Source organism: Psammomys obesus, unplaced genomic scaffold, assembly GCF_907164565.1.
Source record: "Psammomys obesus unplaced genomic scaffold, mPsaObe1.curated_primary_1811, whole genome shotgun sequence".
Lineage (NCBI taxonomy): Eukaryota > Metazoa > Chordata > Mammalia > Rodentia > Muridae > Psammomys > Psammomys obesus.
This window is the reverse complement of record NW_026596234.1, coordinates 12,112,942-12,139,178: the sequence shown is the minus strand read 5'-3', so window position 1 is coordinate 12,139,178 and position 26,237 is coordinate 12,112,942. Positions and strand designations below refer to the sequence as shown.

General features: G+C 50.0%; 1 protein-coding gene across 18 annotated transcripts in view; it reads right to left on the bottom strand.

The window, feature by feature from the left end:
- Zmynd8 (zinc finger MYND-type containing 8) overlaps positions 1 to 26,237 on the bottom strand; it is a 94,616-nt gene that overhangs the window by 52,499 nt on the left and 15,880 nt on the right. For 11 of the 18 annotated variants that reach the window (XM_055595887.1, XM_055595893.1, XM_055595895.1 and 8 more), the window contains 3 exons: positions 9,341 to 9,489; positions 3,433 to 3,651; positions 118 to 231 (listed from right to left, as the gene is read on the bottom strand). In XM_055595887.1, the coding sequence (XP_055451862.1) occupies positions 118 to 231; positions 3,433 to 3,651; positions 9,341 to 9,489 (482 nt within the window). Of the gene's footprint in view, positions 1 to 117; positions 232 to 3,420; positions 3,652 to 9,340; positions 9,490 to 16,644; positions 16,752 to 26,237 lie in introns of those variants that run through there. The other 7 variants (XM_055595898.1, XM_055595899.1, XM_055595903.1 and 4 more) reach the window with 4 other exon arrangements.

Here is a 26,237-nt window from a genome sequence, read left to right as displayed (position 1 = left end):
AAGAAGCGTGTCTGTGTGCCTGAAAATCAAGGCCACCAAAGGAAAATATAGGACATTAAAGGAACAAAACAAAAGCCACCACTGTCATCACGTTCACAGCAGCGGGAGTAGTCTTACCCCTGGCTGCTTCATTTTCTGAATGGCAAACTTGAGCAGGTAGGAGAGCTGTTCAATGGTCAGCATTGTCATGGCTTTGCTCTGCGTCTCGATGCACTCTGCAACTGTAATCTTCTACGAGTCAAAAATCACACACACACAGGTTCGTTAGGGGGGAAAAGCCATTACTGCCAATGTATTTATTCTCCTTCTATTTTTCGGCTAATGCACTCACATGTGAAAAGCAATTCCCATCTAAATGAGAATAGCTATTGGCCTTGGAAAGGTCTCCAAACCACCAGACCAACATGTACTGGATCCGGGGGCAAAGACTCAGGTCACCAATCCACAGGCACTGTGTATCAAGAAATGACTGAGGCACATGAAGACATCATGATCTGATCAGGGACCTGGGAAAATGGTACCACTGCAACCTTTGGGTCTGAAGAATTGAATGTGAGCCGGGCAGTGGTGGCTCACCCTTTTAATCCCAGCACTTGGAAGGCAGAGGCAGGTAGATCTCTATCTAAGTTGGAGGCCAGCCTGGTCCACAGGAGAAATTCCAGGACAGCCAAGGCTACACAAAGAGAAACCATGTCTTGGGGGGGGAAAGGATTTTTTTTTTTTTTAATGTAAATGGAAAGGTCACAGAGAGTGGATGGAGGGAGCTGCCACACAGGAAGTGTGCTCATCCACTGCCATCCGCATCCTCCTGGGGCCCTGGGCTGAGGAGGCTGGCACAGCCATTCTCAAAAATGCTGCTGGTACAGAGAGATAGAGCTCCCTAGATTAGAATCGGGGGAAGGGCTCAGCCAAAGAAAAACACAACTCCATTCTCCTCGCCCAAGGACATCTTGCAAGAGGGCAACCTTTCCTTATTTTAAGACCATCTTACTATGTCAACCAGGCTGGCCTCAGACTCATAGAGAACCACCTACCTCTGCCTCCCAAGTGCTGGGATTACAGGCGTGCGCCACTATATCCAGCCTTTGCTATTCTTTTTCTTTTTCCATTCCTTACCTTTTTTTTTCTTCTCCTTTTCCTTTCTTCCTCCTTCCTCCCTCCCTCCCTTCCCCTTTCTCTTTAGACACAGAATCTTTGTGGCCCAGGCTGGTGTCAAGCTCTCAATGCTCCTGCCTCAGCCTCCCAAGTGGGCTTACAAGTGTGCGCCACCACACCAGGCTCACAACTGTCATTTCATAAGGGAGATTCCTATCAAAGAAAAGAACCCGGATAAGCAACTGTAACCAGGCTGCTGCAAAAGCCTCGAACCAGATCTCGGGGGCTCTGAGGATTATGTGACAGCAACAACAAAAATAGCAAATCCTGAGATGTCAGGACTCTTCTGGCCCGTCTGAGGAGAGATGAGACGTTTTCTCCAATTAATTTGGAATCAGTTTCCATCTGTCATGTCCTTGGGGCCTTCCAACAAACTCCCAGTGTGCTTGCTTATCAAGAAAAGGGCCACACAGAGTCACTCAGAAACTGACAACTGCACACACTAATCAACCCCATTTCATCTTCTCAGCTGTCTTTCCGATTCCCCGGCCCTGGAGGGGAGAGGCGGGAGACGGCCGAGGGCCCTGCATCTCAACACACAGTAAATACACCTGCTTGCTTGAGTCCTGCTTCTTTCTGAGTATTATACATCCGGAGTCTACATACTGGGAGTCGCCCGGCCACCTGTTCTTCCCATCTCTATTCCTCCCTCTTTCCTGGCAGGGACCGGTTACCACAACACAAAGCCTCCCAGACAAGCTTTTTCAACAAGGGGAATTGGTGAGCAGTGCTGACCAAAGAGCCGAAAGGCAAATTGGCGGGAGGATACTAGAGAAGGAAAGAAAGAAAAAAAAAAAAACCTTCTGCTTGATAAAGGGAGATGTGCCATTTCCTCGGGGAAATCGTTGCCTATGCACACGGAATACCCAAGCCTCCAGCAGCCACCGTGTGTGCCGCCCGGGGGACAAAGAGAAGCCATCATCGTAACGGTGACATAGCAAGCCTGGCTGCAAACGAGCGGGCCGGCCCTACCTCACCGGCTGCTTCCCACACGGAACGGTCATACACTCTGCTCCCATCGCCAACATCACTTGCAAAGAAGGCAGCCTGTCTCTATTTGGTGACTCAGACAACAGGGAAGACAGAAATCGGTGAGGGCTCGAGGACTCAAAACTATGGGAAAGCGAGCCCAGCTCTGAACGCAGAGGGGGGACAGCTGCCAGCACAGACTGCACAAGTCTGTCTGGAGTAACCCCAAGGGAGCCGTCAGTCCACTTTTGCCGTGACGGAGGCAAAAGACCCCCAAATGTCACAATCATTTCTTTTCAAGTCTAATTTCTTCTCGCGCATTTCTTCTCATTCTCCCTTCTGCACCCGTGAGCATTTTCCTGTGTTGAGCTCCCCTCTCAGACACAGGAAGCTTCCTCAAGATCTAATCCAATGCACGGCGGAATCCCAGAGACGGTGGATGTGAAATGATGTGTACGGATGGCACTCCTGCGTTCAGCACTGCAGACAGCATCACAGTGGGAGACGGAGCTCGGCTCAATGGCGGGTTAGCTGCCGATGAGACAGGGTGGGCTGCCTCCAGCCTAGATTGTATGGCCGTGGCCTGAGCCTGTGGCTTCCTCTGCCCAGATGTCCTCCTCATCTCAGTGTGACCTTCCCAGGCCTGGGCTCTTAAAGGGGGGACACCCATTGTCTCAACTTCCTCTTCCCATCTTCTGTGCATTTTCTCTACTTTTCTTCCACCTTCTACTACAAGTTACTTTCCGGTTGTGTCCTCTTTTGCCCAAAAGAAAAACAGTTAAGAATAAAAGGTCATCCCCTCTGTCGCTTGTGCTGATGAATCCCAGACACCTAACAGGCACTGGAGAAATACTCGTTGTGTGAAAGAAATCACGAGACGGTCACCACGTGGAACACACACACAGCAGAGCGGGCTTTCCCAGCCGGGCTACTGTCAAGTCAGGGCCGAAGGAGGGAAGGAAACGGAACGGCATCTTTTCAACAGGCGTCAGCCATTACAGATCTACAAGGTCCCTTCCAAGGCACTCTCAGCAGAAGCAGCAGATGCGCAGCGGCGGGTCTCAAAGCGTTCCCAAGGCTCGTGAAGAAGCGGGGACAGGCAAGGCGACATGTCTTTCCAGGAGCTGCCCCACTGCAGCCAGCGCAGAGGCGGGTCCCCAGAGGGGGCGGCCAGGGTAGAGCAGGCAGGAGGCAAGACATTTCTCTTTCCCTCTATTTGGGTTATTGGAAATTTTGAAAAAATAAAAGGAAGAAAAGAGAAAGGAGAGGAAATGAGGCAGGTAATGAACTCATTCATCAGGAACTAACCTCACATTCAGGACAAAACCAGTCCCCCTCTGGTTCCGATGTCAGTCTCAGACACTTAGCGTGATAAACCCGGGGACAGAGCTCACAGCAGAGGACTTGTCCTTCCCGGTGACAAACCCAGCAATAGAAGTCATTCCGCCCGTCCTGCGGTACAACATCAACAGGGTCTGTGGTGAGTGGCTGCTTCACATAGTAAAACGGACCATGTCTTAGCTCTGACTGAAATGTAGGCAAGAAAGACAAGTGGGGTTTCAAAACACGGGTGGTTTCTTAGCGGTAATTTGCACAAGAACATCAAGAACAACATACCGACATCACAAGCCTCACGAACCCACTAGACAACCAGGCCATCCCCATCCCCCAACTACACAGGGCAGTGGCTGCAAAGCCACTTGCCTCTGGGTTAAAGGATGTGCCAAGCACTGAAAGCCAGCACTGGAGAGTTAGTGACTAGCCAGCCTGAGCATGCCCGAATGCACAATTTAACACACCCCACCCCCATTAACCAGCTGCGTGACCTGCGCCATGTCCCCCCCACCTCCCAGCCTTGATTTTCTCATCTGTAAAATGGAGTTGGAGTTAACAATCCCAACATGTCAGTATTAACTTGCAGCACAACCACAACTTGCAGGAACTGTGGGAGCCTGATATGCGTTGATCCAAATTTACGAAGCGAAGGCAGGTTTGGCTATTTGCCCTGGCGTGCTTTAAACAGCAAATATTTGGAGGGTAGAAGCAATTGGGTTTGGTTCACCCAAAATTATCCTCCGTTTATTTAAGTCTATCTCCAAGGCAGAAAGTATCTCCAAGAGGCTCCCCAAAGCCATGACTCTCGGACTGGGGTGTTCACATCCGCCAGGAAGCCTGGTCACTTAATCAGAAACAACAACGACTGAAAAAGGAAGAGGGCAAGCCAATTCATGGGAACCAGACATCTTCCTGTGGAACAGCACCAGGAAACCTGTCTCTAGAACAAGAACACAGCGAAGCCAAGCACAGAACAGCCTGCCCTGAGCGGCCCAGTGTTGACTGTCAGATGGCCTGGTAACAGCTCTGTGACCTTCAGAAACCACAGGCGTACGTGAGACCTCGGCATCAAACCCGAGGATCCTGCGTAGATGGACATTTACATAATTACAAGCTCCCTGTCGGTAAAATATTCTTTCCTCCGACAAGATCTCATGCTGGCTACATACTGTCAAAAGCAGACTGTAATCCCAGAGCCTGGGAACTGAGGCAAAGGGCCTGTGGGTTTGAGGCCAGACTGGGGGAGGGGGGGGGAGAGAACACTGTCTCCAAAAAACAAAGCAAGGGCTGACAAGATGGCACAGCAGGCAAGGACAGCCTAAGCAACGAGCTTGATCCCTGGAACCACGGGAAGGAGAAAACCTTATCATCCTCCCCTTCCCTGTGCGTGTGCGTGTGTGTGTGTGTGTGTGTGTGTGTGTGTGTGTGTGTGTGTGTATCTCACACACATACTTCGTTTTTAATTTTAAAAAAGAGTGTTGGGGACTGGAAAGACTGCTCACCAGTTAAGGCTGCTTGCTCTTCTAAAGGACCCAGGTTCAATTCCCAGCACCCACATGGAAGCTCACAATGGTGTGTAACTCCAGTTTTAGAGGATCTGACACCCTCACACAGACATACATGCAGGCAGAACACCAACGTACATACAATAAAACAAAATTTTTTTTTAAAAGAAAGAAATGAAATGAACAGAGGGTCCTCCTATTACATTTTCTAAGTGACTCTTGCTCTGACTTACACTGACATGCTTCAACCTTTTTAATGCTGACCTAATATGATAGCAGCTGTAACATTTTGTTAACTAAAAATCTGACTTCTCATTAGAACCGGATTTGTGTGTTTGTGTCCATTACTGCTTTTTCCCTCAGCCCCGGGCCCCGGGATTAGCCCAGGACTTCACAAAGTCTAAGAGAAGGCTTACCCACAGAGCCATACCCCATGTCTCTATCTGAATGGCTAGAGCCTCCAGGATGACAAAGGTCTCAGAGATATGGGCACCCCAGGTTCTTCCCTGCACTTTAGAAGGAGGAGTCTGCAGACATCTGTTCCCCCATACTCTTTCAGAGAGTGCCTTGGGAGCTTTTTGCAATCAGTCTTTCTAAATCTCCCTTCTAAGTAAAAAGCTCCATCTTCCCAAATTGCCAGTTATTTCCCTGTTCAACTCTAGGGGCTTAGATGGTCTGCTCCGTTTCCAGGGAGGAATATCATCATTGTTGGGATATTCTTTAAATGGTACGTTTTTTCAAACACACCGTGGCATGCAAGTTCAAGGCAGCCTTGTAATTTAACAATATGCCATCTCAATAACAAAAGAGTCAAGCCAAAACTCAGGACACCAGGGCCCAACTGAGCTTTCTGCTGTTGCTTTTCTTCCTTTGATCGCTCAGAAGTCCGCCCCTCCCTGGGGCTCTACCTCTGCCTCACCCCAACTGGGTGTCTTTAGGACCAATGGGACAACAGGTGATTCTGCTCTCTTCAGGGACCCTGTCAATCACATCTTCCCCTTATGGCTTCTGTTTTCTGTTCCACACACACACCAAAAAATAATAATAATAATAATATTAAATTAAAAAAAATACCACGAAAACAAATGCAGAAGTTTTTAAAAGAAAAGCCAACAATTTCAGGTAAAATGGATGCTGATCTCTCTCTCCCACGCGTCTGAAAGTATGTAACTGGCCTTACAGCAAAGTGCACAGGATGCAGCCTGTGCAACGAGGGGATAATTGCAGGTTACAGAGTAAAATGTTTTTATTCCCTGGCTCCTGCCCCAGGTCGGCTCAACAAGAAAACGGAAAAGACCTATTCACTCACTCCAGGGATGTTTTCATCTGCACCGGAGCTGGCAAATGTTTTCTATTCAGTATTCTATGAGAATAATAAGCGAGGGGCTGGAGAGATAGCTCAGCGGTCAAGAGCACTTGCTACTCAGAGTACCTGGGTCCGGTTCCCAGTACCCACAGCTCATAATTTTAACTCCAGTTCCAGGGTACCTCACCCCTTCTTCTGGCCTCTGTGGCACTATATACAAGGGGCCATCTACGTACATGCAGGCAGATCTCATACAGATAAACCAAAGATAAGTAAATCTTTAATGATAGTAAGCAGCAAGGTCAAGACACAGTTTCCAACACCTACGTGCCTGCTCACAACCTCCTCGAGCTCCTATCCCACCAAATCTGACCTCCAAGGGCTCCTGCACACACTTGATGCACACAAACTCATGCAAGCGAGCATGCATAACACAATTAAAAAAAATTAATGGATAAATCTATTTTTCAAAAGCCAGGTGTGGTGGCACACACCTTCTGATCCTGGCACTCTAGAGACAGAGGCTGGGGGATCTCTGTGAGCCTAAAGCCAGCCTTGTCTACATAACAAGTTCCAAGCCAGCCAGAGCTACATAGTGAGATTCTATCTCAAAAGGAATAAATGTTTGTGAGCCCTTTGAGAGAGTGCATGAAAACTGTCCCTTCCTATAAATGCCATATGCTAGAAATAACCAAGGAGCCGGGAGGCAAGGCTCATGTGTCTTTGCCTGGTGAGGCTAATCTACCTGTCAATTAACCTTAGACCGTGCTAAACCAAAGCCCTCTTGAAGAGAATGCCAGTAGCTCGGTCATACAGTGAGTGTCCCAGATGCTGGGAGCTGGGTGCTTCTGCAGCCACCACTGACAACAGGTCCCCAGAGGCAAGCTCAGGCCCTCTGTCTCCTCACCCTCACCCTGCTGTTCCCATAATGTTTTCTGAAGCCATGGCATCCCGTCCTCTTGTCAAACCCTGAACAACAGCAATGCATGGCATTGACACTAACCTGAGGCCACTGATAAGACAGGTGACACAGGGTGACAAACAACCGCCATAAGCACGAGGCTGAACGGGTGAGTTCGGAGACAGGTTGCGACCACTGCTTTTGCTTTTTGTTTGTACAAGACTAGGCCTTGCTAGGTAGCTAGCACAGGCTGGCCCCTAACTCACTGTGAAGCCTAGTTTGGCCTCAAACTTATGGAGCTAGGCTAGCCTTGAACTCTGATACTCCAGCGTCGGCCTCCCCAGGTACTGGGATAGCAGGTATAGACAGCCACAACTTCACTCAAAAACTGCCTTACCAAGTGGGTAAGGAAGGCAGGATAGAAAATGTTCACATGTAGTCACTAAGAGGAAGATGGCCAATTCCCAGGCACCCAAGGACATGTATGGGTACCTCTGTGTGAGGCCAAAGGAGACAATGATAATCTCGGGTGTCATCCTTAGGAGGGCCCTCCACTTCCTTTGAGACAGTCTCTCACCAGCCTGGAATGGAATTCACTCAGTAGGCTAGCCTGGTCTCCTATGGACACCTCCCCTACACTAAGGTTACCAGCAAACATTTTATGTAAACATTTTTTACATAGGTCCTAGGGCCTCTCAAATTCAGGCCAGGTCCTCATGCAAGCAAGACCGGTACATAACAAAATGAGCCATACCCAGAGCCCCTGGGTTTCTTTTTGAGTCTTCATTACTACTAGCTATGATGGCTGCCAGGGGACAGGAGCCAGAGGTCAACAGCTGGACAAGCAAAGCTAACCCCCCCCACCTGCCCTGAGACCCTGAGGAGGGCACACCTCTGAGCTTCCCTTTACCAGAGACGGTCCCAACCCTTCGGTGCTGTCCAGACTACACCTGTGCTGCCTAACATAGGGCCACAGGCAGCCACTTAACTTGAAATGAAATGAAATGACATGAAATGAAAGCCTCAGTTCTCATTCTTGACCAAGACAGCCACACGTGGCTGTGAATTCCGTGCCAGGCAGTGCAGATCTACAATGCTTTTTCGGATTCTGGGGGGTTCTGTTGTGTGCCAAGATTTTAAGATTGCTACAGCCCGAGTCCCAGGCCACCCAGGAGGACACAGTGAGTCTCCCACTCAGAAGAAAAAGATTGCTAGAGTCAGGCTTCCTTCTCAAATTGTGTCACCACTGTCTGCATCAGTAATTAATTAATGGAGCTCAATTAGTGCTCACAACACCCACCTGGACCAAGCAGTACCACCATCGTCATCTTGTGAAAGAGAAAGCTAACGGTACACAAGAGGTTAACTTGCCCAGAGCCATAGAGCCAAGGCTGAGCTCGCCACTCGCTATATAATTTTGAGTGAAAATAGATTTGTGCTCAGAAATATATACACGAAACCTTAGGCATTTAACCATTGCAAGACCTCTGCCCATAAAAGCGGCAGTCTTGCTTAATTCAACCCTCACTCCCTGGAGCCCTTGATAAAGCACAGAATGGATGAAAGAACCGTCACTGCAGACAACGGCAAAACTGACCTCACAGTCACAGAGGGGACATCCTGCCCAGTCCATTCATGGGCCTCACATCCAAAGACTACCTAGCCTGCATCAGAGAATGTAAAGCTAAAAGACTCGTTAGACAAAATTCCAAGCGGAACAGCCTTCTGCACATAGTTGACGACACTGGCTGCCGGGAGGGTGGGTCTGTGCACAGAGAGAAGGTTCTGTGACACACGACCAAAGCTGGAATCGGGCAGTGTCTCTTCCCACTGACCTTCATTTTACAGATGAGAAAACGGTCTCGGCCACGCAGCCCCCTCAGGCAGCTGTCTTAGCTCAGAGGTTAAGGAAAACCCTGAGACCACAAAAAGCTAACCCAAGGATACGCAGCCCCCACCCCAACCTGGCTCTCAGCTCTGTCCTTTGTCCTTAAAACCGATCTGAAACCCCCCTGAGAATTCTTGCAACAGGCCCCCTCTGAGCTGCCTTTCATTAAAGGACAGCTAGTACCAGGCAGCAGGCTGCACCAAGGCTGAGAACCCAAGCTGCTGCTGCCACCTGGTCTCCATCCCACCAGAACAGAAGCTGCTTGGCAGGGACTCGTTTACCTGCTCCTTATTGCTACTGTTCAATAAGCCGGGTTTCTTTTTCTTTTTTATGGGGCTTGTGGATGAGTCTTGGGGCGAATGGCCATTGGAGGAATGTGGAGGGCTGGGAAACTTCCGTTTCTGGGCCGTTCTCTCCACAGAGCCAGGATCTGAAAGAGACACAGAGGAACCATGTTTGAAACACTGTCAAGGAGGCCTGGGTCACTCGGAGAGGGCATGAAGGTGACACAGTCACGGTGACTCTGCCCCCAAGCTCCGAGTGACATGCCAGTGTTCGCTTTCCTAGACCTGTCTCCTTCAGGACAGCTGGTCTTTCTTTAGCCCATACAACATTTATGTGAACTCTTAACTCGGTGCCCAGTACACAAAAAGAGAGAGAGAGAGAGAGAGAGAGAGAGAGAGAGAGAAACCTCAAACCACCTAAATTTCTGGCTTCTCCTCAAAAACAAACAAAAATAAAAATGCCAACAAAAAGCAGAGCCACAATGGTGCCACAGGCCACAATGGCACCTGCCACAGCTATGTAGCAATCACCTATCCTTATACGGGAGCTATCATCATTCATAACTAAACAACTCCTACCACAGCCCTGGTGACAAGGCCATGGCCATGGCCTGAATGTGAAAAATCCCCCACGGGCTCATGCATTTCAAGACATGGCCGCCAGCTGGTGACGCTGTAGCTGTGGTATTTTTAGGAGATGGAGCGTCTTCCAGAGGAAATGGGTCACCAGGGCTGAACTTTGACACTTTTGAGCCAGGCCCTGCTTCACTGTCCACTTTGTCTAGGAGATGTGGCTTCGAGAAGCCCAACTCCACGCTCCCACCACCACAGGCGGCTTAAGACGGCAGGCCACGTCCCCTCAAGATGGAAGCCAAAATAAAGCTTACCTTCCTTGGGCTGCTTGTCAGGGATTTGATCACAGCAACAAGAAAATGATACACCAAGTTACAAGAAGTGGTCCCACGAGCAAGGGTGTTGCTCTTACACCCAAGAGATACTTCTCTACATCCTGCCCAACAGAATCAAGACACCCAGAAGACACTTCAAGGAAACAGAGCCGGCAGCACTCATTCCTATTCCAGGGGCTAGGGGCCCCTCCCACAGTAAAGTTCTTCCGCCCCACCCACACCCTGCTTGAGACCCTCCACCAAAGGACACTCACTGATTCCCACCCCACCACTCCTGTCAATCCATCTGTCCTTGGTTCAATTCCCCCACCTCTCTCCACCACCACCCGCCTGTTCTTCCTCAGGAAGAATCGCAGTCTGTTCTTGCCCGACGGTGAGCCCGTTAGCTTAGGGACAAGGGCACAGCCTGCTGCACCTCACACCGTGAAGAACGGAAGCCACAGGACCAGAAGAGGGCATCAAGAGCCTAGAGAAGATGGGGGGATGCCCAGCCTCAACTTTGCCCTATCCCACCCACCATGACTAGGCACAACCTCAGTGAACACAAACAAAAGTGGCTCCATGCATGGTGCCATACAACAGACACCAGGCAGTGGCTCACGCCTGTAATCTCAGCATTCAGGGAGGCTGTGAGTTCAAGGCCAGCCTGGTCTATGAAGCGAGTCTAGGACAGCCAAGTCTACACAGAGAAACCCTGTCTTAAAAAACAAAACATAAGAAAAGAAAAAGAATACTGAGTGCAGACTGGAGAGATCGCTCAGGCGTTAAGAGCCCTGGCTGCTCTTCCAGGGGACTTGGGTTCAATTCCCAACACACACACGGTGTCATACAACCATCTCTAACTCCAGTTCCAGGGAATCCAATGCCTTCTTCTGGCCTCTGTAGACACTGCACACATGTGGCAAAATGCTTGTTCACTTTTTTTTAAATGAGAGAAGAATGCTGAACACAGCCAAGAGGCAGAGGCAGACAGATCTCCGTGCATCTGAGGCCAGCCTGGTGGACACGGACCAGTGAAACCCTGTCTCAAAATGAAGAATGTTGCAAGTTAGCAAGAAGGATAAGTAGGTGAAGTGCTTGCCGTACAAGCGGAGGATCTGAGTCGAGAAACCATGTAAAGTTGCCCACGGCTGCCTGAAATAACCCCAGTGCTCCTTCTGCAGGATGTGAGGCAGGCAGGAGAACCCCCAGAAGCCCATGAGCCAGTTAGACTGTTGCATATGTGGCAAACAAAAGAATATCAAACAAGATGGAAAGAGAGAACTGACCCCCAAGGCTGTCCTCTGACTTCAACAAATGGATCATACATGATACATCACACACACACACACACACACACACACACACACACACACATCTTGGGTAAGAAAGAAAGACGGGTATATTTCACAGGCACTTATAATCCCAGCACTTTGGAGGCTGAAGGATTGCTGTGAGTTCCAGGCCAGGCTGGGTAACAGAGTGACACACAATCCCCACCCTTCCCCCACTGAAAGATTGATGAGGCGGTACTGGGAGTGCCATTTAGTGGTAGAGCGCCCGCCCAGCAGGCCCACTGCTCCAGGTCCCATCCCGGCACCAAGAGTGACACCATCTCTCCATGGACTGATGCTGTCCGTGTCCCAGGCTCCAGCCTGGGTCCAATTACAAAAACACACCCAGTGCCGTCAGGAGGCCAACACACCCCTCCCCAAAAGGATGCAATCCTGTATGTAAACATCTAGAACACTCCAAGGTGAGCACCAGAGTCCAGCCAGGCTCCAAGTGGGGGATGGGTGGGTGTCTCAGGAGGAGTGCCTGTGGGAAGGGATTATTTTTCAGCATATACCCCGGTGTACTGTATTAATCATGTACCCGGATGACTTTATCAAAGTAGGGGAAATGAAAGAGATTTAGAAGGCTCAATTTCACATGAAAAGCAGCAGGTGCAGGCAAAAGGCAATAATGAGTAATGGGGGGCAGGGGGACTCCAGATAGAAGTCACAGATGGATAAAGTGGGAGGCTGGCCCGTTGTGGGCTGCAAATCCTCAGGAAGGCATTTGGAGGTGTGTTCTCTACAGATCTATCTAATACGCCCCACTACCAGGTGTCAGAGAGGGTGAGTGGGGGGCTCTCACGAAATGGCTCAAAAGAAAGAACCCTTCGGCCAGTCCAAACCAGGAACTGACCAAGCAAAGGCCATACTTAGAAAATCTCTGCTAGCGGTTAGGCTGGGAGAAAATTTGCCAATGGGAAACAAGGGGCAGAATCTAGGGTGTCTCAGAGTGTCTTAGCCCAGCTTCAGCTCTCAGCCAAACTCAACTCCACTGAGGGACCCCGAGGCCTGCAACAACAAAACAGCCCATCAGGAAAGGGTATAGCACGCCGAGGCCCAGAGCAGCACAGACTCCTGTGCTGTGCTAAGCTCAGACTTTGGCAGCCTGTGATCCTTCCTGCTCAGAACCCCAGAGGGGGCTATAGTTCTTATGATGAGCAGCACCTTAGAAAGTGCAACCCCACCCCCCAGAAAAAGGCAAATTGTTGGGCCTCACCTGGAACCCACAGAATAAGCAGCCCTTAGGATTCTCTGGGATCTGTAAATTAGAGGTACACACATGCTTGGGGGGGGGGGGGTCTGAGACCCACACATATATGAAATCCCTGGGTTGGGCTACTATGAAAGTCCACAATTACATGGAAAGGCTGCCGAGCAAGGCTCTTTGCCTTCCAGGGATTCATCTGCACTGTGGGAAAGAGAGAAATGGGAGCCAGGAATCCGTGCCCGGCTCCACCTGAACACCTCGGATATCCAGGAAAGACACGCCACCACTCCATACACACCCACACACCCACACACCCACACAGTTTCCAGGATTGGGGCGGAAGGGGAGCCAACTTCACCTTCACTGAGATGTCCTAAAGACAACAGAGTTGGGGCCAAATAAAGGCACTTGCTGCCAAGCAGAAAAACCTGAGTTCCATCCGTGGATCCACAGGGTAGAAGGAGCAAAATCAGCTCCAGGGGCTGTTCCCTGTGTACCAGCTCTTGGGCTGCTCACTGGGGTCCATGTGAGCAAGAGTCTCTAAAAGAAGCTCTGTGCGTAGAGACAGACTGGTTGGAACTGCAGGTTGGAATGGTGCAGGCCCACAGACGGACCTGTCTTACCCTGGGCCATTTCACACCATTTCACTTTGTCATAACTGACGCCAGGTGATGACTGGTAGATTAAAAACCTTTTGCAATCTATTAACATGGCACCACCAGCTTCGACCAACCTCAGAGTGAAGAATGTCATCAGAGAGCAGCTGAGGCCCTCAGAAAAGCTTCCCCCATCCCTCTGTACGGCCTCTCGGCTGTACCCACCAATATCTTCTAAATTGCCTCCATTTATGACTCTCTCTGTTCTGAAAAACTATTTAACACACACACACACACACACACACACACACCTGAAACTGCTTCTACGTCGGAACATGGAGTTTGGGGTAGCCTAACCTGTATTCCGAGACTGTGCAAGTGTTCACACACAGAACTAAATGACAGGGAGGTGTCTACCAAGCAGGAGAATTGTAAAATAATCTTTCTTTGAACTTTAAAATATTTTCATGGGGAGGGGGAAGATCACCAGGAAAGCAATATACTTGTAAGCAACCTATTTCTGACAATGGAGTTTTGCTTCAGCCTACTAGGAAACGAAAGGGGACACTGAGAATATGGGTCTGTTCCACAGCTGACTGGGTCTGAGTGTTCCAAACCTTGTCTCAGGACAACACAAAACCTTCAAACTGGGCGTGGTGGTGCACACCTTTAATCCCAGCGCTCAAAGGTAGGGAGAGGCAGATCTCTGAGTTCAAGGCTAACCTGGTCTATACATGAGTTCCAACCAACCAGGGCTACACAGTTAGAATCTGTCTCAAATCACCTTAACTGTAGTTGCTGTTACAATCAAAGTGACTCTCCCTGATCAGCCTCCGTATCCATGAGCTACAACCTCAGCAGTGTCCGAATAAGGCTTTCCACAAAGACTCTTAGCAAGAAAAATTAGGAGATACCGCTGAATTTATCACGCTTCAGAAAACCAAACGGCAGGTCAGCCCCACGGCTTAAATGTCTCCCACTCCATCGGGAACCCAGCATCTGGTGGCTGTACAATGCTGGAAAGAAACCCAGCTGTCCTCCTGGTAATGAAGTCACCATAAGGACCTCTTCCAGAAAGCTGAGTCAGATATTCACTCCTCTAACGATCTGATCCCGAGGAGAGTACATTGCTAAGCATACATATCTCATCTATAAATCTGGAATAATGATAAACACCCACCACCCGCTATCTCAATGAGAAATGGTTCACCTTGCATCTGAGAGGGCTTTGTTTTGGTTTGGTTTGTTTTAATTTTTTTTTTCCCTCCACCTTTCCTAGACTAGCACGATTCCACTACCCTGGCCCTGCACCAACCCCCTGCCGCCAATCCACCTCGACAAATTAAGTCTGGCTCTGAATGTGTTAACACGGGCAAGGGAGCAGGCCTGCCTTGGAGGAGATGGCGGAGTGACTCGGGAACACAGCCTGGAGTGGAGCAGGCACCAGAAGCTTCCCCTCTTTGTGATATTTCCCTGAAGGCTCAGTAAGAGGTCGCCCGGGCATTAAGAGCTAAGCGGGTGATGTAATCCTTCCAGAGCTCGCATCTTATGAGCCACCAGAAATAATCATGCTCGGCGGTTCCTGCATGTCCCCTAACTTTAGGGACACCTCCCTTCGAGAGAACCTTGGCTACAAGCGAGGACCTATTCAAACTACCTCAAATTTATTTCCCACTTGCCCAGGATGGCACAGCTGTTACCATGTGTTGGAGCCAGGATTTGAACCCAGGCAGTAATGTGACTCCAAAGCCAATATTCCTGGCTACTATGGGATAAGTCCTTTGCACCAGAAGGGTACAGTCCCCATCTGGGAATGAAGGGAGGCCTATGGATTGGGGTCCAAGGGCTCCAACATTCACCATCTGTTTTTGCTTTTCAACTGCAGGTGGAGGTATGGGGGCAGGAAGAGTCTCCCAAATGAAGCCATTCCCTCAAAGGCAGTCTCTGGGAGCGCCAAACCTCTTACCTCCTCAGGCTGAGACTCCTGAACCCCACCCTCACCTCCCCCCTCCCCCAGGCCTGACAACTTGCGGTACCAAGCACCTCCCACACCCACACCCAGGGCCTGAGTCAGAGCACTCCAGGCACTCCAGAGACTTCGCAGGGACACATTTCACAGGGAGTCCTTTATCCCTGGGGAAGGGGGCTGCCACTTAAAAGCTGGGGGCTCTGCGTGTTTTTGTGGGTATTGAATTTCCTTAATGATGCAGAAAGCAAGCCCACTGGTGCTCAGGTGCAAAGCCATGGGACAGAGGTGAAAACACATGGCTGGCCCCACGCCAATCAACAACTTTTTTTTGGGGGGGGGATGAGAGAGATCTCTCTTTTGGTAAGAGAGATAGCTCAGTGGTTAAAGCACTTGCTGCTCTTCCAGAGGATCCAGGTTCAGTTCCTAGCACCGACTCTTAGACGGATGAGTCATCTCTCCACTTCTTTTTTAAGAAACAAGGCCTGCTCTTTCCTCCTCTCAGTCCTCCCCACCCCCTCCACTTCCCAGTCTAAAAGCAGCAAGCTTTCTTCCAAAGAGCCCCCGGTCCTAAATCAATCCCACAGGTTCAAAGTAATGGAAAACGCCGGCTCTGTCAAGTGGAAGGCAAAATGAGCCCTGTACGTGACTTCAATCACTCCGCACACACAGGCGAGATCATGGACAATGCTGAGGCCTCTGGGTCAGGAGCAGCTGGAGCACCAAGTGCCTGCTCCCAGGACCCAGCACTCCCAGGAAATACCAGCCTCAACTCTGCCTGCTTCAAACAGGACCACCTGGGGCCTGCTCTCCCACAAGTGGCAAGGCTGGGCCCCTCGTTAATCATTTCCAGAGCTAATCCCAAAGACAGAGAGCAGGTACCCAAAAGGGCCTCCCTCCCTAGGAATCCCTGGCGATCACCACTGGGTAATTACATCATAAAGACACAAAAGCCCAGAACTTCCTCCTGGCAAAAATAAATAAATAAATAAATTTTAAAGAAACATGCAAGGGTGGGAACAGAGGCAAAACCATCCCTCTAACAAAGATTGTTGAGGTTGGGGGCCCTTGTGCATGGCAAGAACTCCCTCACTCTCACAAGGCCTCAGGACCAGCCTGTATGGGCCTGCCAGCACTGGAGCCAGTCTGCCTCTACAGGAAGCAGGCCTAGCAGCTTCTCACCCAGAAACAAGAAGAGGGTGGAAAAGGAACAGAGGTCACGCTCGGCTTGGGGGAAAATGTCACTTCACTTGGAGGCTTCCACAGCAGCAAATGAGGGTCAGATGGCACAGGGGGGAGGGCACTTACCTGCCATAGAAGCAGCTTGGTAGGTCAGGGAGCCTGGCCCCTCCGTTCCAAAAGAGGACAGAGGCAGGCTCTCGGCAGACATTCCTGCTTCCGGCTCCTCGGCGGCCTCTCCCAGGGGGAGGAGGAAGCAGAGAGCACAAGCTGAGAGTCACCACTTACCAGGCCACCAGCAGCACAAGGACACCTTTGCAATAGGGCAGGCGGAGCGTGGCCTAGTGTCCACAGGCTTTGGATCTAATTCATCACCCTCACCAGCAGCGTGGCTGTGCAGGAAGTGGTCCACGCACTGCACCCAAGAGCCATCTATTATGGTAGACGTGCACAAACACACACAACCGCTGTGGTTCTGAGGACAGGGTTGTCTGTGGGAGAAGGGAGGTGATTTGCATTTTGAACAAGTCCTTAATATTTTTTATTAAGTGTTTCCATCTCTCTTTCGTTGTGACGCTCCTCCGGCCATAGAAGAAGCCAGCAGACACGGTGCCCTCCGTCCTCTCTAGACACCAAGTCGATATGTGAAAAACAAACCATCAAAAGGACCAAGCAGGACAGGAGTCGCTACCATCCAGGAAAAAAGAGGCGGACAAAACAAATTGTGTGTAGCCCTCAACCACCAGAACAGTGGCTGTAGCCTGGGTCTTCCTCCTCCTCCTCAGCTGCAGGACACTGGCGCTTTCTCTGGCTGGGGAATGCCAGGCTCTTTCCAACAGCGGGAAAGGCAGAGTCGGTACTGTACCCCACCCAGACCCTCTAGTCCTATGGCTGACTTCAGCATGGGTTCCCAGCTACATCCTTCCTTTGGCTCTCCCAACACTGCTGACTCCGGAGCAGCTTCTGAGGTTGGTTCCAGGCACATTCACCCCTCCCCGGAGTTGGGCCCCGCCTGTGGCTTCCAGGCTGCAGTGGGGGACTGCAGCCTTTTGAGACACAAAAGACTGACTACTCAGCCGCTGAAGCTCAGAAGTGGGTTGGGAGACCAAAAAAAAAAAAAAGGGGGGGGGGGGGGGTAAAGGTACCTTAGAAAAGGGGGCAGATGAAGGAAGAGGGGCTGCTGGGAACCAGACCATACACTCCCCACAAGCACAGGAGGGTTCAGCCTCCAAAAGTCAGCCTGATGTGGACAGGGAAAATGCCAGAAAGCAAGGGGAAAGCTTCCAGGCAGCTTGCCATGCTCTTCTGGACAGGCTGCTGACTTTAGATGCAGAATGTCAGCCCAGATTACCCTGGTCAGGGGGACGCTTAACCTCCGTAGGGCCCTCCGGGTGCAGGGACCGCCCTGCAGCACGGCTCAGAGCAGCCAAACACAGGAAGCAGCGGGGAGATGCAGCCAGACAATGGACCGCAGGAATCCAGCGGGTAAGGGCAGGCAGGAAATCCTCTTGGATAGGTCAGGAGTGCAAAACAGGGGGTCGAAGGGACAAACCCCCCACACCCGGTCTGCAGCCTAGAGGAGTGTGTGTGTGTGTGTGTGTGTGTGTGTGTGTGTGTGTGTGTGTGTGTAAATCTCATCTTCCACTTGTCTGAGGCTGGGTCTCTTGTTTGCTGTTGTGTATGTCAAGCTGCCTGGCTCCCAGGCTTCAAGGTTCTCCTGTGGCCGTCACCACACACACACACACACACACACACACACACACACACCAACTTCCCCTCTCACAGCAGGAACACCAGTCACAGCCTCCTTTTCCCACAAAGGGCTCTGGCAAGTTCTGAGAATCCAACTCAAGCCCTCCTGCTTGTGTGACACACACTTTACCCACTAGGACACCTCCCCAGCCTTTGGACTGTGGTGACTGTATGAAACACTCCCATGGCAAAGCTGGCCACACTTGCAGCCTCAGCATGAAGTACAAGGAGCCAGTAAGGGAAAGAGACTTCACCAATTAGGTGCCATTTTCAAAGGGCTCAGGTGTCCAGAGCGGCGTAAGGCAGTGGTTCTCAAAAGGAGTTTCAGGATAAACTTGACAAGAGTCCAGAGACATTTTTGGTTGTCACAAAGGGTCAAGGACATTTAGGAATAAGATACGTGCAGCTTTCTTCAAGAAAGTCAGCAAGGCAGAGGGATCGGATCCAAAATATCCGGCATTGCTGAGGTTGTAAGCCCTGGCTTCTAGACACTTCCACTGTGAGTCAAGACACCATCCTCAGTGGCCAGTGAATTCAGTGGTAAGGCACTTGCTGGGCAAATTGTCTGGACAAGCAGGAAAAGGAAGGCCCTACTCTCTTAGGAGTGCAGCCAGAGACACACAATTGTAGCAACAGTCACTGAATGTTTACCATGTGGGAGGTGCTGTGCCAAAGATAAATACCAACTTCTTTCCAATCACTATAATTCTTCCAGAGGGTAGGCTCTGAGTAGGCCCATTTTATGGATACAGTAACTGAAGCCTAGAGGACAAACTGCCTAGTAAATCCAGATGCCTCAGAGACTGACGGAAGAAGGATAAAAGGTAGGCAGGAGAAAGATCAGGGGTTGTTTATGTAGGCCGGAGAGAGGGCAGAACCAAGGAGCAATTCCTCTATTTCTTCCTCAAAGTAAGCACATTTTAGGCCAAGGCTGTTTTAAAAAATAATTAATTAATATAATGCTGGGTGGGGACTTGCATACCACATGCATGCCTGGTAGCCACGATGGCCAGAAAAGGACATCAGATCCCCTGGAACTGGAGTTACAGATGGTTGTGCACTATGTGGGTTCAGGGAATGAAACCCAGGTCCTCTGTAAGAGCAGCCAGTGCTCTTCTTACCCACTGAGCCATCTCGCCAGCTATTATTTATGAAGAGCTACTTTAAGAATTCTCCCAGCGAGCACAGTGGTCTACAAAGCAGTCCAGGACGGCCAAGGCTACACAGAGAAACCCTATCTAAATAAACAAACTTACTTTAGCCGGGCAGTGGTGGCACACACTTTTCATCCCAGCACTCAGGAGGCTGAGGCGGAGGGATCTTCGTGAATGCAAGGCCATCCTGGGCAACAGGAAGTGTCAGGCCAACAGACAGAGTCATCATCTCTACCCCACACCACGATGAGGCACACTCAACTGTCCTCATCCAATCCCCTAACTGCAGTGGCCATGATCTCCTCTCCTCCTTCTTCCCTGTCACTTAGTCATCATGCTTTCTTTGCACTTGGCTACTCCCTCCGTCCATCCAGAATGTTCTGTACCCAATCTTCTCCACAGCAGCTAGTATCAGCGCTTGGCTCAAATGTCACCTCCCAGTGCGCCTTCCAGAACATGCCAGCCTGCAGGCTCCTCATCATAACCCTGAAGTTGTAGGGATGCTCACTGTTCTGCACGAATCCATTCCTGGGCATTCTCAGGCACCCTCTGTGGCTCACACAGAGCATCTCCTTCAAAATGAGAGCTGTGTGTGTGTGTGTGTGTGTGTGTGTGTGTGTGTGTGTGCGCGCGCGCGCGCACAGCAGCCCAGTGTTGGGCACACAGCCAGGCTCACACAGATGCATGTCTGACCAACTGGGAGCAGTGAGAAGACAAGGGTTAAAGAAACCCTGAGACAGAGGGCTGAAGAGCTAGCACGGTGGCTAGAGCACTGGCTGTCCTTCTAGAGGACCTGGCTTCAGTTCCCAGCACCTACACAGCAACTCCAGATCCAGGGGCTATGGCTCCTCTAGCCTCCACAGGTACCTGCACTCATGAGTACCCACCTGAAGACACCCCCACCACACACACACACCTAATCTAAAATAATAAAAATAAATCTTGAAAAAATGTGTTTGGCTGGTTCAATATTTTTTGTTTTGTTTTGAGACAAGGTCTCACAGTATAGTTCTGGCTGGGCTGGAACTTGCTGTGTGGATCAGGCTAGCCTCAAATTCATAGAAATTCACCTGCCTTTGCCTTCCAAGTGCTAGAATGAAATCCCCCCTCTCCGGCTTTGGGGGGAATATATTATATATGTATGTAAGTGTGTGTGTGTGTGTGTGTGTGTGTGTATGAAGGTTTATGCAGCTCTGACTTGCTTTGAACTCATGATCCTCCTGCCTCAACCTTCATAATGCTGGGGTTAGTCCTGTGCCAGTCTGGTTTGAAAGACAGCCCCCACACTGCAGTGAGGATTAGGGATCCATGGGTGGGTCACTAGCAGGCAGAGTCATAATGAAACTGCTGAAAGGGACCTAAGATCCGCAGGGGATCAGAGTGGGTCAAGAGAGGGGAGGCCCTGTTACTGGGCTTGCGGTGGTCTGCCCAATGCAATCCATAGCTGGGTACTACTTTTTTTGTTTCATTTTATTTTGTTTTGTTCGAGACAGGGTTTCTCTGTGTAGCCCGGCTGTTGGGTGCTGCTTTTAAAATTTCAGCAAATCATCGACCCATGCCAACTTGGAAAGACAAGAGGAAAAGACACTCCAGATGACTTTTCAAATAACAAGAGCCAAGAGGGTCTGACCAAGAAACCAGAAGCTTCATTTCCTGCAGTCCCTGACCAGCTGTCTCCATCTGTACCTCAGCGCAGTGTTCCCCAGTCTATTGGGCCCTGGTGGCCACAGCACAGGAATACAGCCTTCCACAGCAATGGTGGGCGCCCAGCATACAGTCCGAACCTCGCTGTCCATCACTGAAGTCCGTATTTAGCCCACACGCACTAGACACAGGGCTTGAGCTACTGAGAAAAGAAAAATGACCTTTCTTATGTAAGTCCAACGGTCACACATAATTAGTAGCTGCCATTCTGGAGGCCCTGGCAGGCAGACAGACACTGAGAAAGTACCCACCCATCCTATGTGCCTGAGGGACTCCACAGCCGGATCCAAGGCACAGTGAGAGCCTGAGGCCTAAGACTTGCCACTGAGTCTTCCAATCTGGCTTGGAAACTCTCAATTCTGTAGTGTGCACACAAATTCCGATCAAATTCTGATCCTTTGGTAGGTAATTTAAAGGGTCTTTCAAGAGCAGTTTTGACTTTGGAGCCTACAGGAATTTGCTTGCTCATTTGGATTTGTTTACGGTTTTGGGGTTTTTTTTGTTTTCTTTTTGTTTGTGGCAGGGGTTGTTTTACAGTGTTGGGAATTGAACCCAGGACCCAGAGTTTCAGCATCTGTGAGCCACATCGCCTCTAGCTCACAGGTGTACATGTAAACAAAAGGCTAGAAGCATGGTGGGGAGAGGGGTGGGAGGACCTGGGGATCTGGGGATACAGTGAGAGAAAGAAAAGGCAGTTCTCAGGGAGCAACATGGAAGAGTCACAAAGAGGGTGGCAGGGGCAGAAGGGTTCCCTGCAGGCAGCCGAGAAGACAGGTAACGGAGGGACAAGTGTTCAGGCACGCTGCAGTTTGAACTGCGGGGCGGCGCAACCCAGGGAAAGGCCTTTAATCCCTGCTCCAGAGCCTCATCTTACGGGAAAGACTTGAGACAGCAGCAGTGAAAGCTGGGAAGGAGAAAGAGCCAAATCAAAGGGCACCTCGGCGGAGAGGCTGACCGCTTCAGGGACAGATCATCTGAGCCTAGTCAATTACTCCCAGGCACAAGATTTTGCTAGAGAAGAAGCCATTCTCTCTAGCCGAAAGGCTGCTTTTGCCTTCATGATCTAGGCCAGAGGTTCCAGCCATCAGACAAAGTCTGGCTCGTTCTGTTCATTGTGCATGGAAGGGAGCAGGCATCATGGCAGATCAACAAAAGGCAGGATACACTCTCAACTAAGGCCTTAAACCTGGGGCGTGCAGGGAGGGGGGAGCAGCAGGTTAGCTCAGTAGGTAAAGGTACTTGCTCCTCCCCCCCACCCCCCCAACACGAGCCTTGCCAACTTCACATCTCATATGGTGGAAGGAGAGAACTTATAGCTCCCATGAGTTGGCTATCTGACTTTCACATGTGTGCACACATAAAATAAACAAATGTAATTCTTAAAATAAAAAAATAAAAAAAACTGGAAAAGAGATACAAAAAGGCTGATGTGCACAAAAGCCCCATAGCCAGAAATGGCTCTCAAGGTGATCTGAAAGGTCACTGTGAATGAAGCAGAAAGAGAAGAAAGACTAAGAGAGCAATGAGAAAAGCAGGCCAGGCCAGGGCCAGAGTCTGAGGATTTCAGGATTGTGCTTATCTATAAACAATCAGGGACGGTGTGGTAGGGAGTGTTTGCCAGTACACACAGGCCCTGGGTTGAGCATAGTTACCAGTCCATATCCCACAATTCCACTTTCAAGTCTGCACCCAGAAAACACATGTACACAGGCACCCGCCCTTCCTCTCTCTCTCCCTCCCTCCCACCATCCCTCCCTCTCTCTCTCTCTCCACACAGGAATGTTCAAGCCAGCATCATAAGCAGGTATGACTCATGTCTATCAACAAAGAGATGAACAAAATAAGGCATTCACAGACGACAGAGGTCTGGCACAGTGGGCTGGCCTGTAGTCTCAGCTGCTTGGGAGGCTGGGGCAAGAGGATTGCATGAGCCCGAAAGTTTGGCTGGGAATGTAGCCCAGTAATAGAGTGTTTGCCTAGCATGCGGAAGGCCCCAGTACCACCAACTCCTAGCCCACCCCCAAATACCTTGCCCAGCCTGGTAGCACAAGCCTGTAGTCCCAAGTACTCAGGAGACTTAAGACAGTAGGATCTCAAGTCCAAAGCTTACCTGGAATTCAATGTTTGGGCTACAGAGCCCACAAACCTTGAGTTCAACCAGAACAACACAGTAAGACTCAACCCCAAATCTCAAACACAGCAAACACATGAAATGTAATTTTTTTTTTTAAAAATTTTCAAGAAGAAATCTACTGTGCCTTTGAAGCAAAACAAGGACAGACAGAGAAGCCCTAGTCTAAACACTTGATCTGAAATGCTCCAAAACCTGAGCACCTTGGAGTGCTGATCCTAAGTAGAAAATTCCACCCTCGTTATCATGTGTCGGCTCACAGTCCACCCGAACAGGAGCCATCTGCTAGGCGTGGTGGCTTACATCTGTAAGCCCAGCAGCATCAAGATGGCCTCCAAAAAAAAAAAACACAAGACAAAAAAAACTGAAAACACTGGCTGAGGACCTTTGTGCTATGCAAGGGACACAGGAAACGAAGGTGAGTAAAGTTCAGACTCAAGGTCAGCCACAAAATACATCACTGTGCACATGCACATATCCCAATTCTTGAAAATCGGAAATCCACTCCTGCTTTCAAAAATTTAAGAAGAGAGATTCAAATGTTTAAGTATTTTTGGAACGTCTGGTTGGCAAGAGGGGTCCAGATGTTGAGACGGGCCCCTCCACCTGCTACATTTCTTCTCAGGCCTTTGAAGGGAAAAAGCAGAAGGTTCTTTTTAGGGTGCAGTTTCCCCACGTCAGCCAGAGAGATCAACTGCATCAGCTGGGGAGACGGCTTAGTCAGTAAAATCCTTGCTGAACAAGAATGGGGACACAAATTCAGATCCCCAACATGCCAGGAAAAGGCAGGCTGCCATGCCCAGCCTTCCCCACACCAGGGAGGATGAGACAAGGACACAGCAGGTCAAACCTGCCAAGAGAAAGCCATGATCAGATGGCTTCAGTTTGGGGGGGGATCATTTAGGCCTTATTAGGGAGGAGAGGGACTACAGGATAGTTCTGTCACTCATGCAAACTCGCCACTACACAGCAGGGCTAGCACTTCTGCGATCTCAGAGACGTCAGGGTCAGGGCGGTTCAAATCACTAATGTTTCTAGAGAGAAAACTTTGCGTCAGCGCTTCTACAGTCGAGGCTTAGAAGTACTGATGGCTCTGTTTTCTTAGAGATCCCTTGAAAAACGACAGAAGGTTCCTGACCTCCCAGCCATGCTCATGGTCCATCCCTTTGTGAAGGTCTTAATTTACATACGAGAGAAAGAGAAAGAGAGAGAGAGAGAGAGAGAGAGAGAGAGAGAGAGAGGAATGAGCCTGTGCTGATCATGGTCTGGGAGTAGTTAGCAAATTGCCCTACCTGCAAATTCCCTACCATCCCCGCTCTGTAAACACATCCATTCCCAGGCAAGTCTCACGGAGCACAACACTGTTCGGGATTTTAATATGCTGGGCTTCCGCTACATCTGTGCCTAGCTTCCGAGGGGACCATTTCCCTTGTGCCGGTGACACAACACAGACACAGCACAGCTGCACACCACTAGTCTGCCCACAAAATGTGCATGCAGCAGGATCAAGACATGCAAGCGGCCAGAAAATGGAGTCTCCATCCAGGAAACGTGAGTCAGACTCCTGCAGATTCCCAGTCTCTGGCCACCGAGGCAGGGCCTTGTCAGGCCCATTCAGTTAGGGCCAAACTCCTGCAAGGAAGTGTGCTGTGACCAGTCTTGCACAGAGAATGCAAAATGACAGCCCTGGGCCATTTCTGTCCACTTGATGTGACTTTCTGGGTCTGTGCACCATCCGAGAAACCGGTCTACACCAAGAAACTGGTCTATATCTCTGTGTATAAATGAGCTCCTATTGCAAGAAAATGGTGGGTCAATCCAGCAGGCATCACCAGAGAGCCCAATTCCTGGTGATGAGCAGTGAGGGAGAAGAACCCCACCCCAACCAACAAAGCCCCACACACTGGCAGCCATCACGTTACCCCTGCTGGCCCTGAAGGGATGTGACTAGGAGGTTGAAAGCAAAAGACAAAACTTGACCCCAGCGCCCTTACGTGGCCACTTCATTCATCCTCAAAAGCCTCAGTTTCCCAGACTGTGAAATGGGAAAACGCCAATCAAAGCAGTGAGATGAGACGTGATGAGGTGATATGCAAATGCCATGTGCAGCACCAGGCAGGAACTCACAAACTCTTCCCTGTGCCAGCACGCCTGGTAGATGGGGCTTGTGATTTATGCCTGAATAGCTTTCAGCAAATTGTCACCCTCGGACACAAATGTCACCCTGACATCTTGAAAGCCCGAAGGCTTTGTCTCCTGAGAAGTGAGTGCTCTGGAAAATGCCAAGGATGATATAAAGAAAGCAATAGACTCGGAAACTACCCTATTAATAATAAGTGATTACACAGGAAGAGCGCTGCTGATTGAAATTCAGAGAACAAGGTGTCTGAATAGGATTTGAGAATTCTGAGTTAGGTCTGGTAAGGTGGCTCAGTGGGTGCCTTCACACGCCACCAAACCTGAGTTTGGTGAGTCCTGAGGCCCTCCTCAGGACTCATAGAGGGGGTAGGAGAAAACCAAGTCCCAAGAGTTATCCTCTGACCTCCACACATACGATGGAATACGTACATACACTGTAAACAAATAACTACACCAGAGATGGTGTTGTTTGTTTGTTTTTAATCCAAGCACTCTGGAGGCCCAGTCAGGAGGATCTCCATGATCAGCCTGCTGAACTATTGAGTTCCATGCCCATCGGGGCAGCATGGTAAGAGCCTGCCTCCAAAACACAGCACGAAGAGCTAAGTATGTTGACACATGGCTTGCTGTCCCGGCTACTCCCTTAGGCCCACAAGTTCAAGACCAGCCTAGGCAACACAAAAACATCTTTAGCTCAAAGCAAGAAAACAGAAAGTTTAACAATGGGGAGTCTGAGGCAAGTTTAAAGAAAGCCTGTGATATATATTAAGTTCTTGGGCTGTGGAAATGGCCCAGTAGACCTGCTGCCAATCCTGAGGGCCTGAGTTCGATCTTTGGGGCCC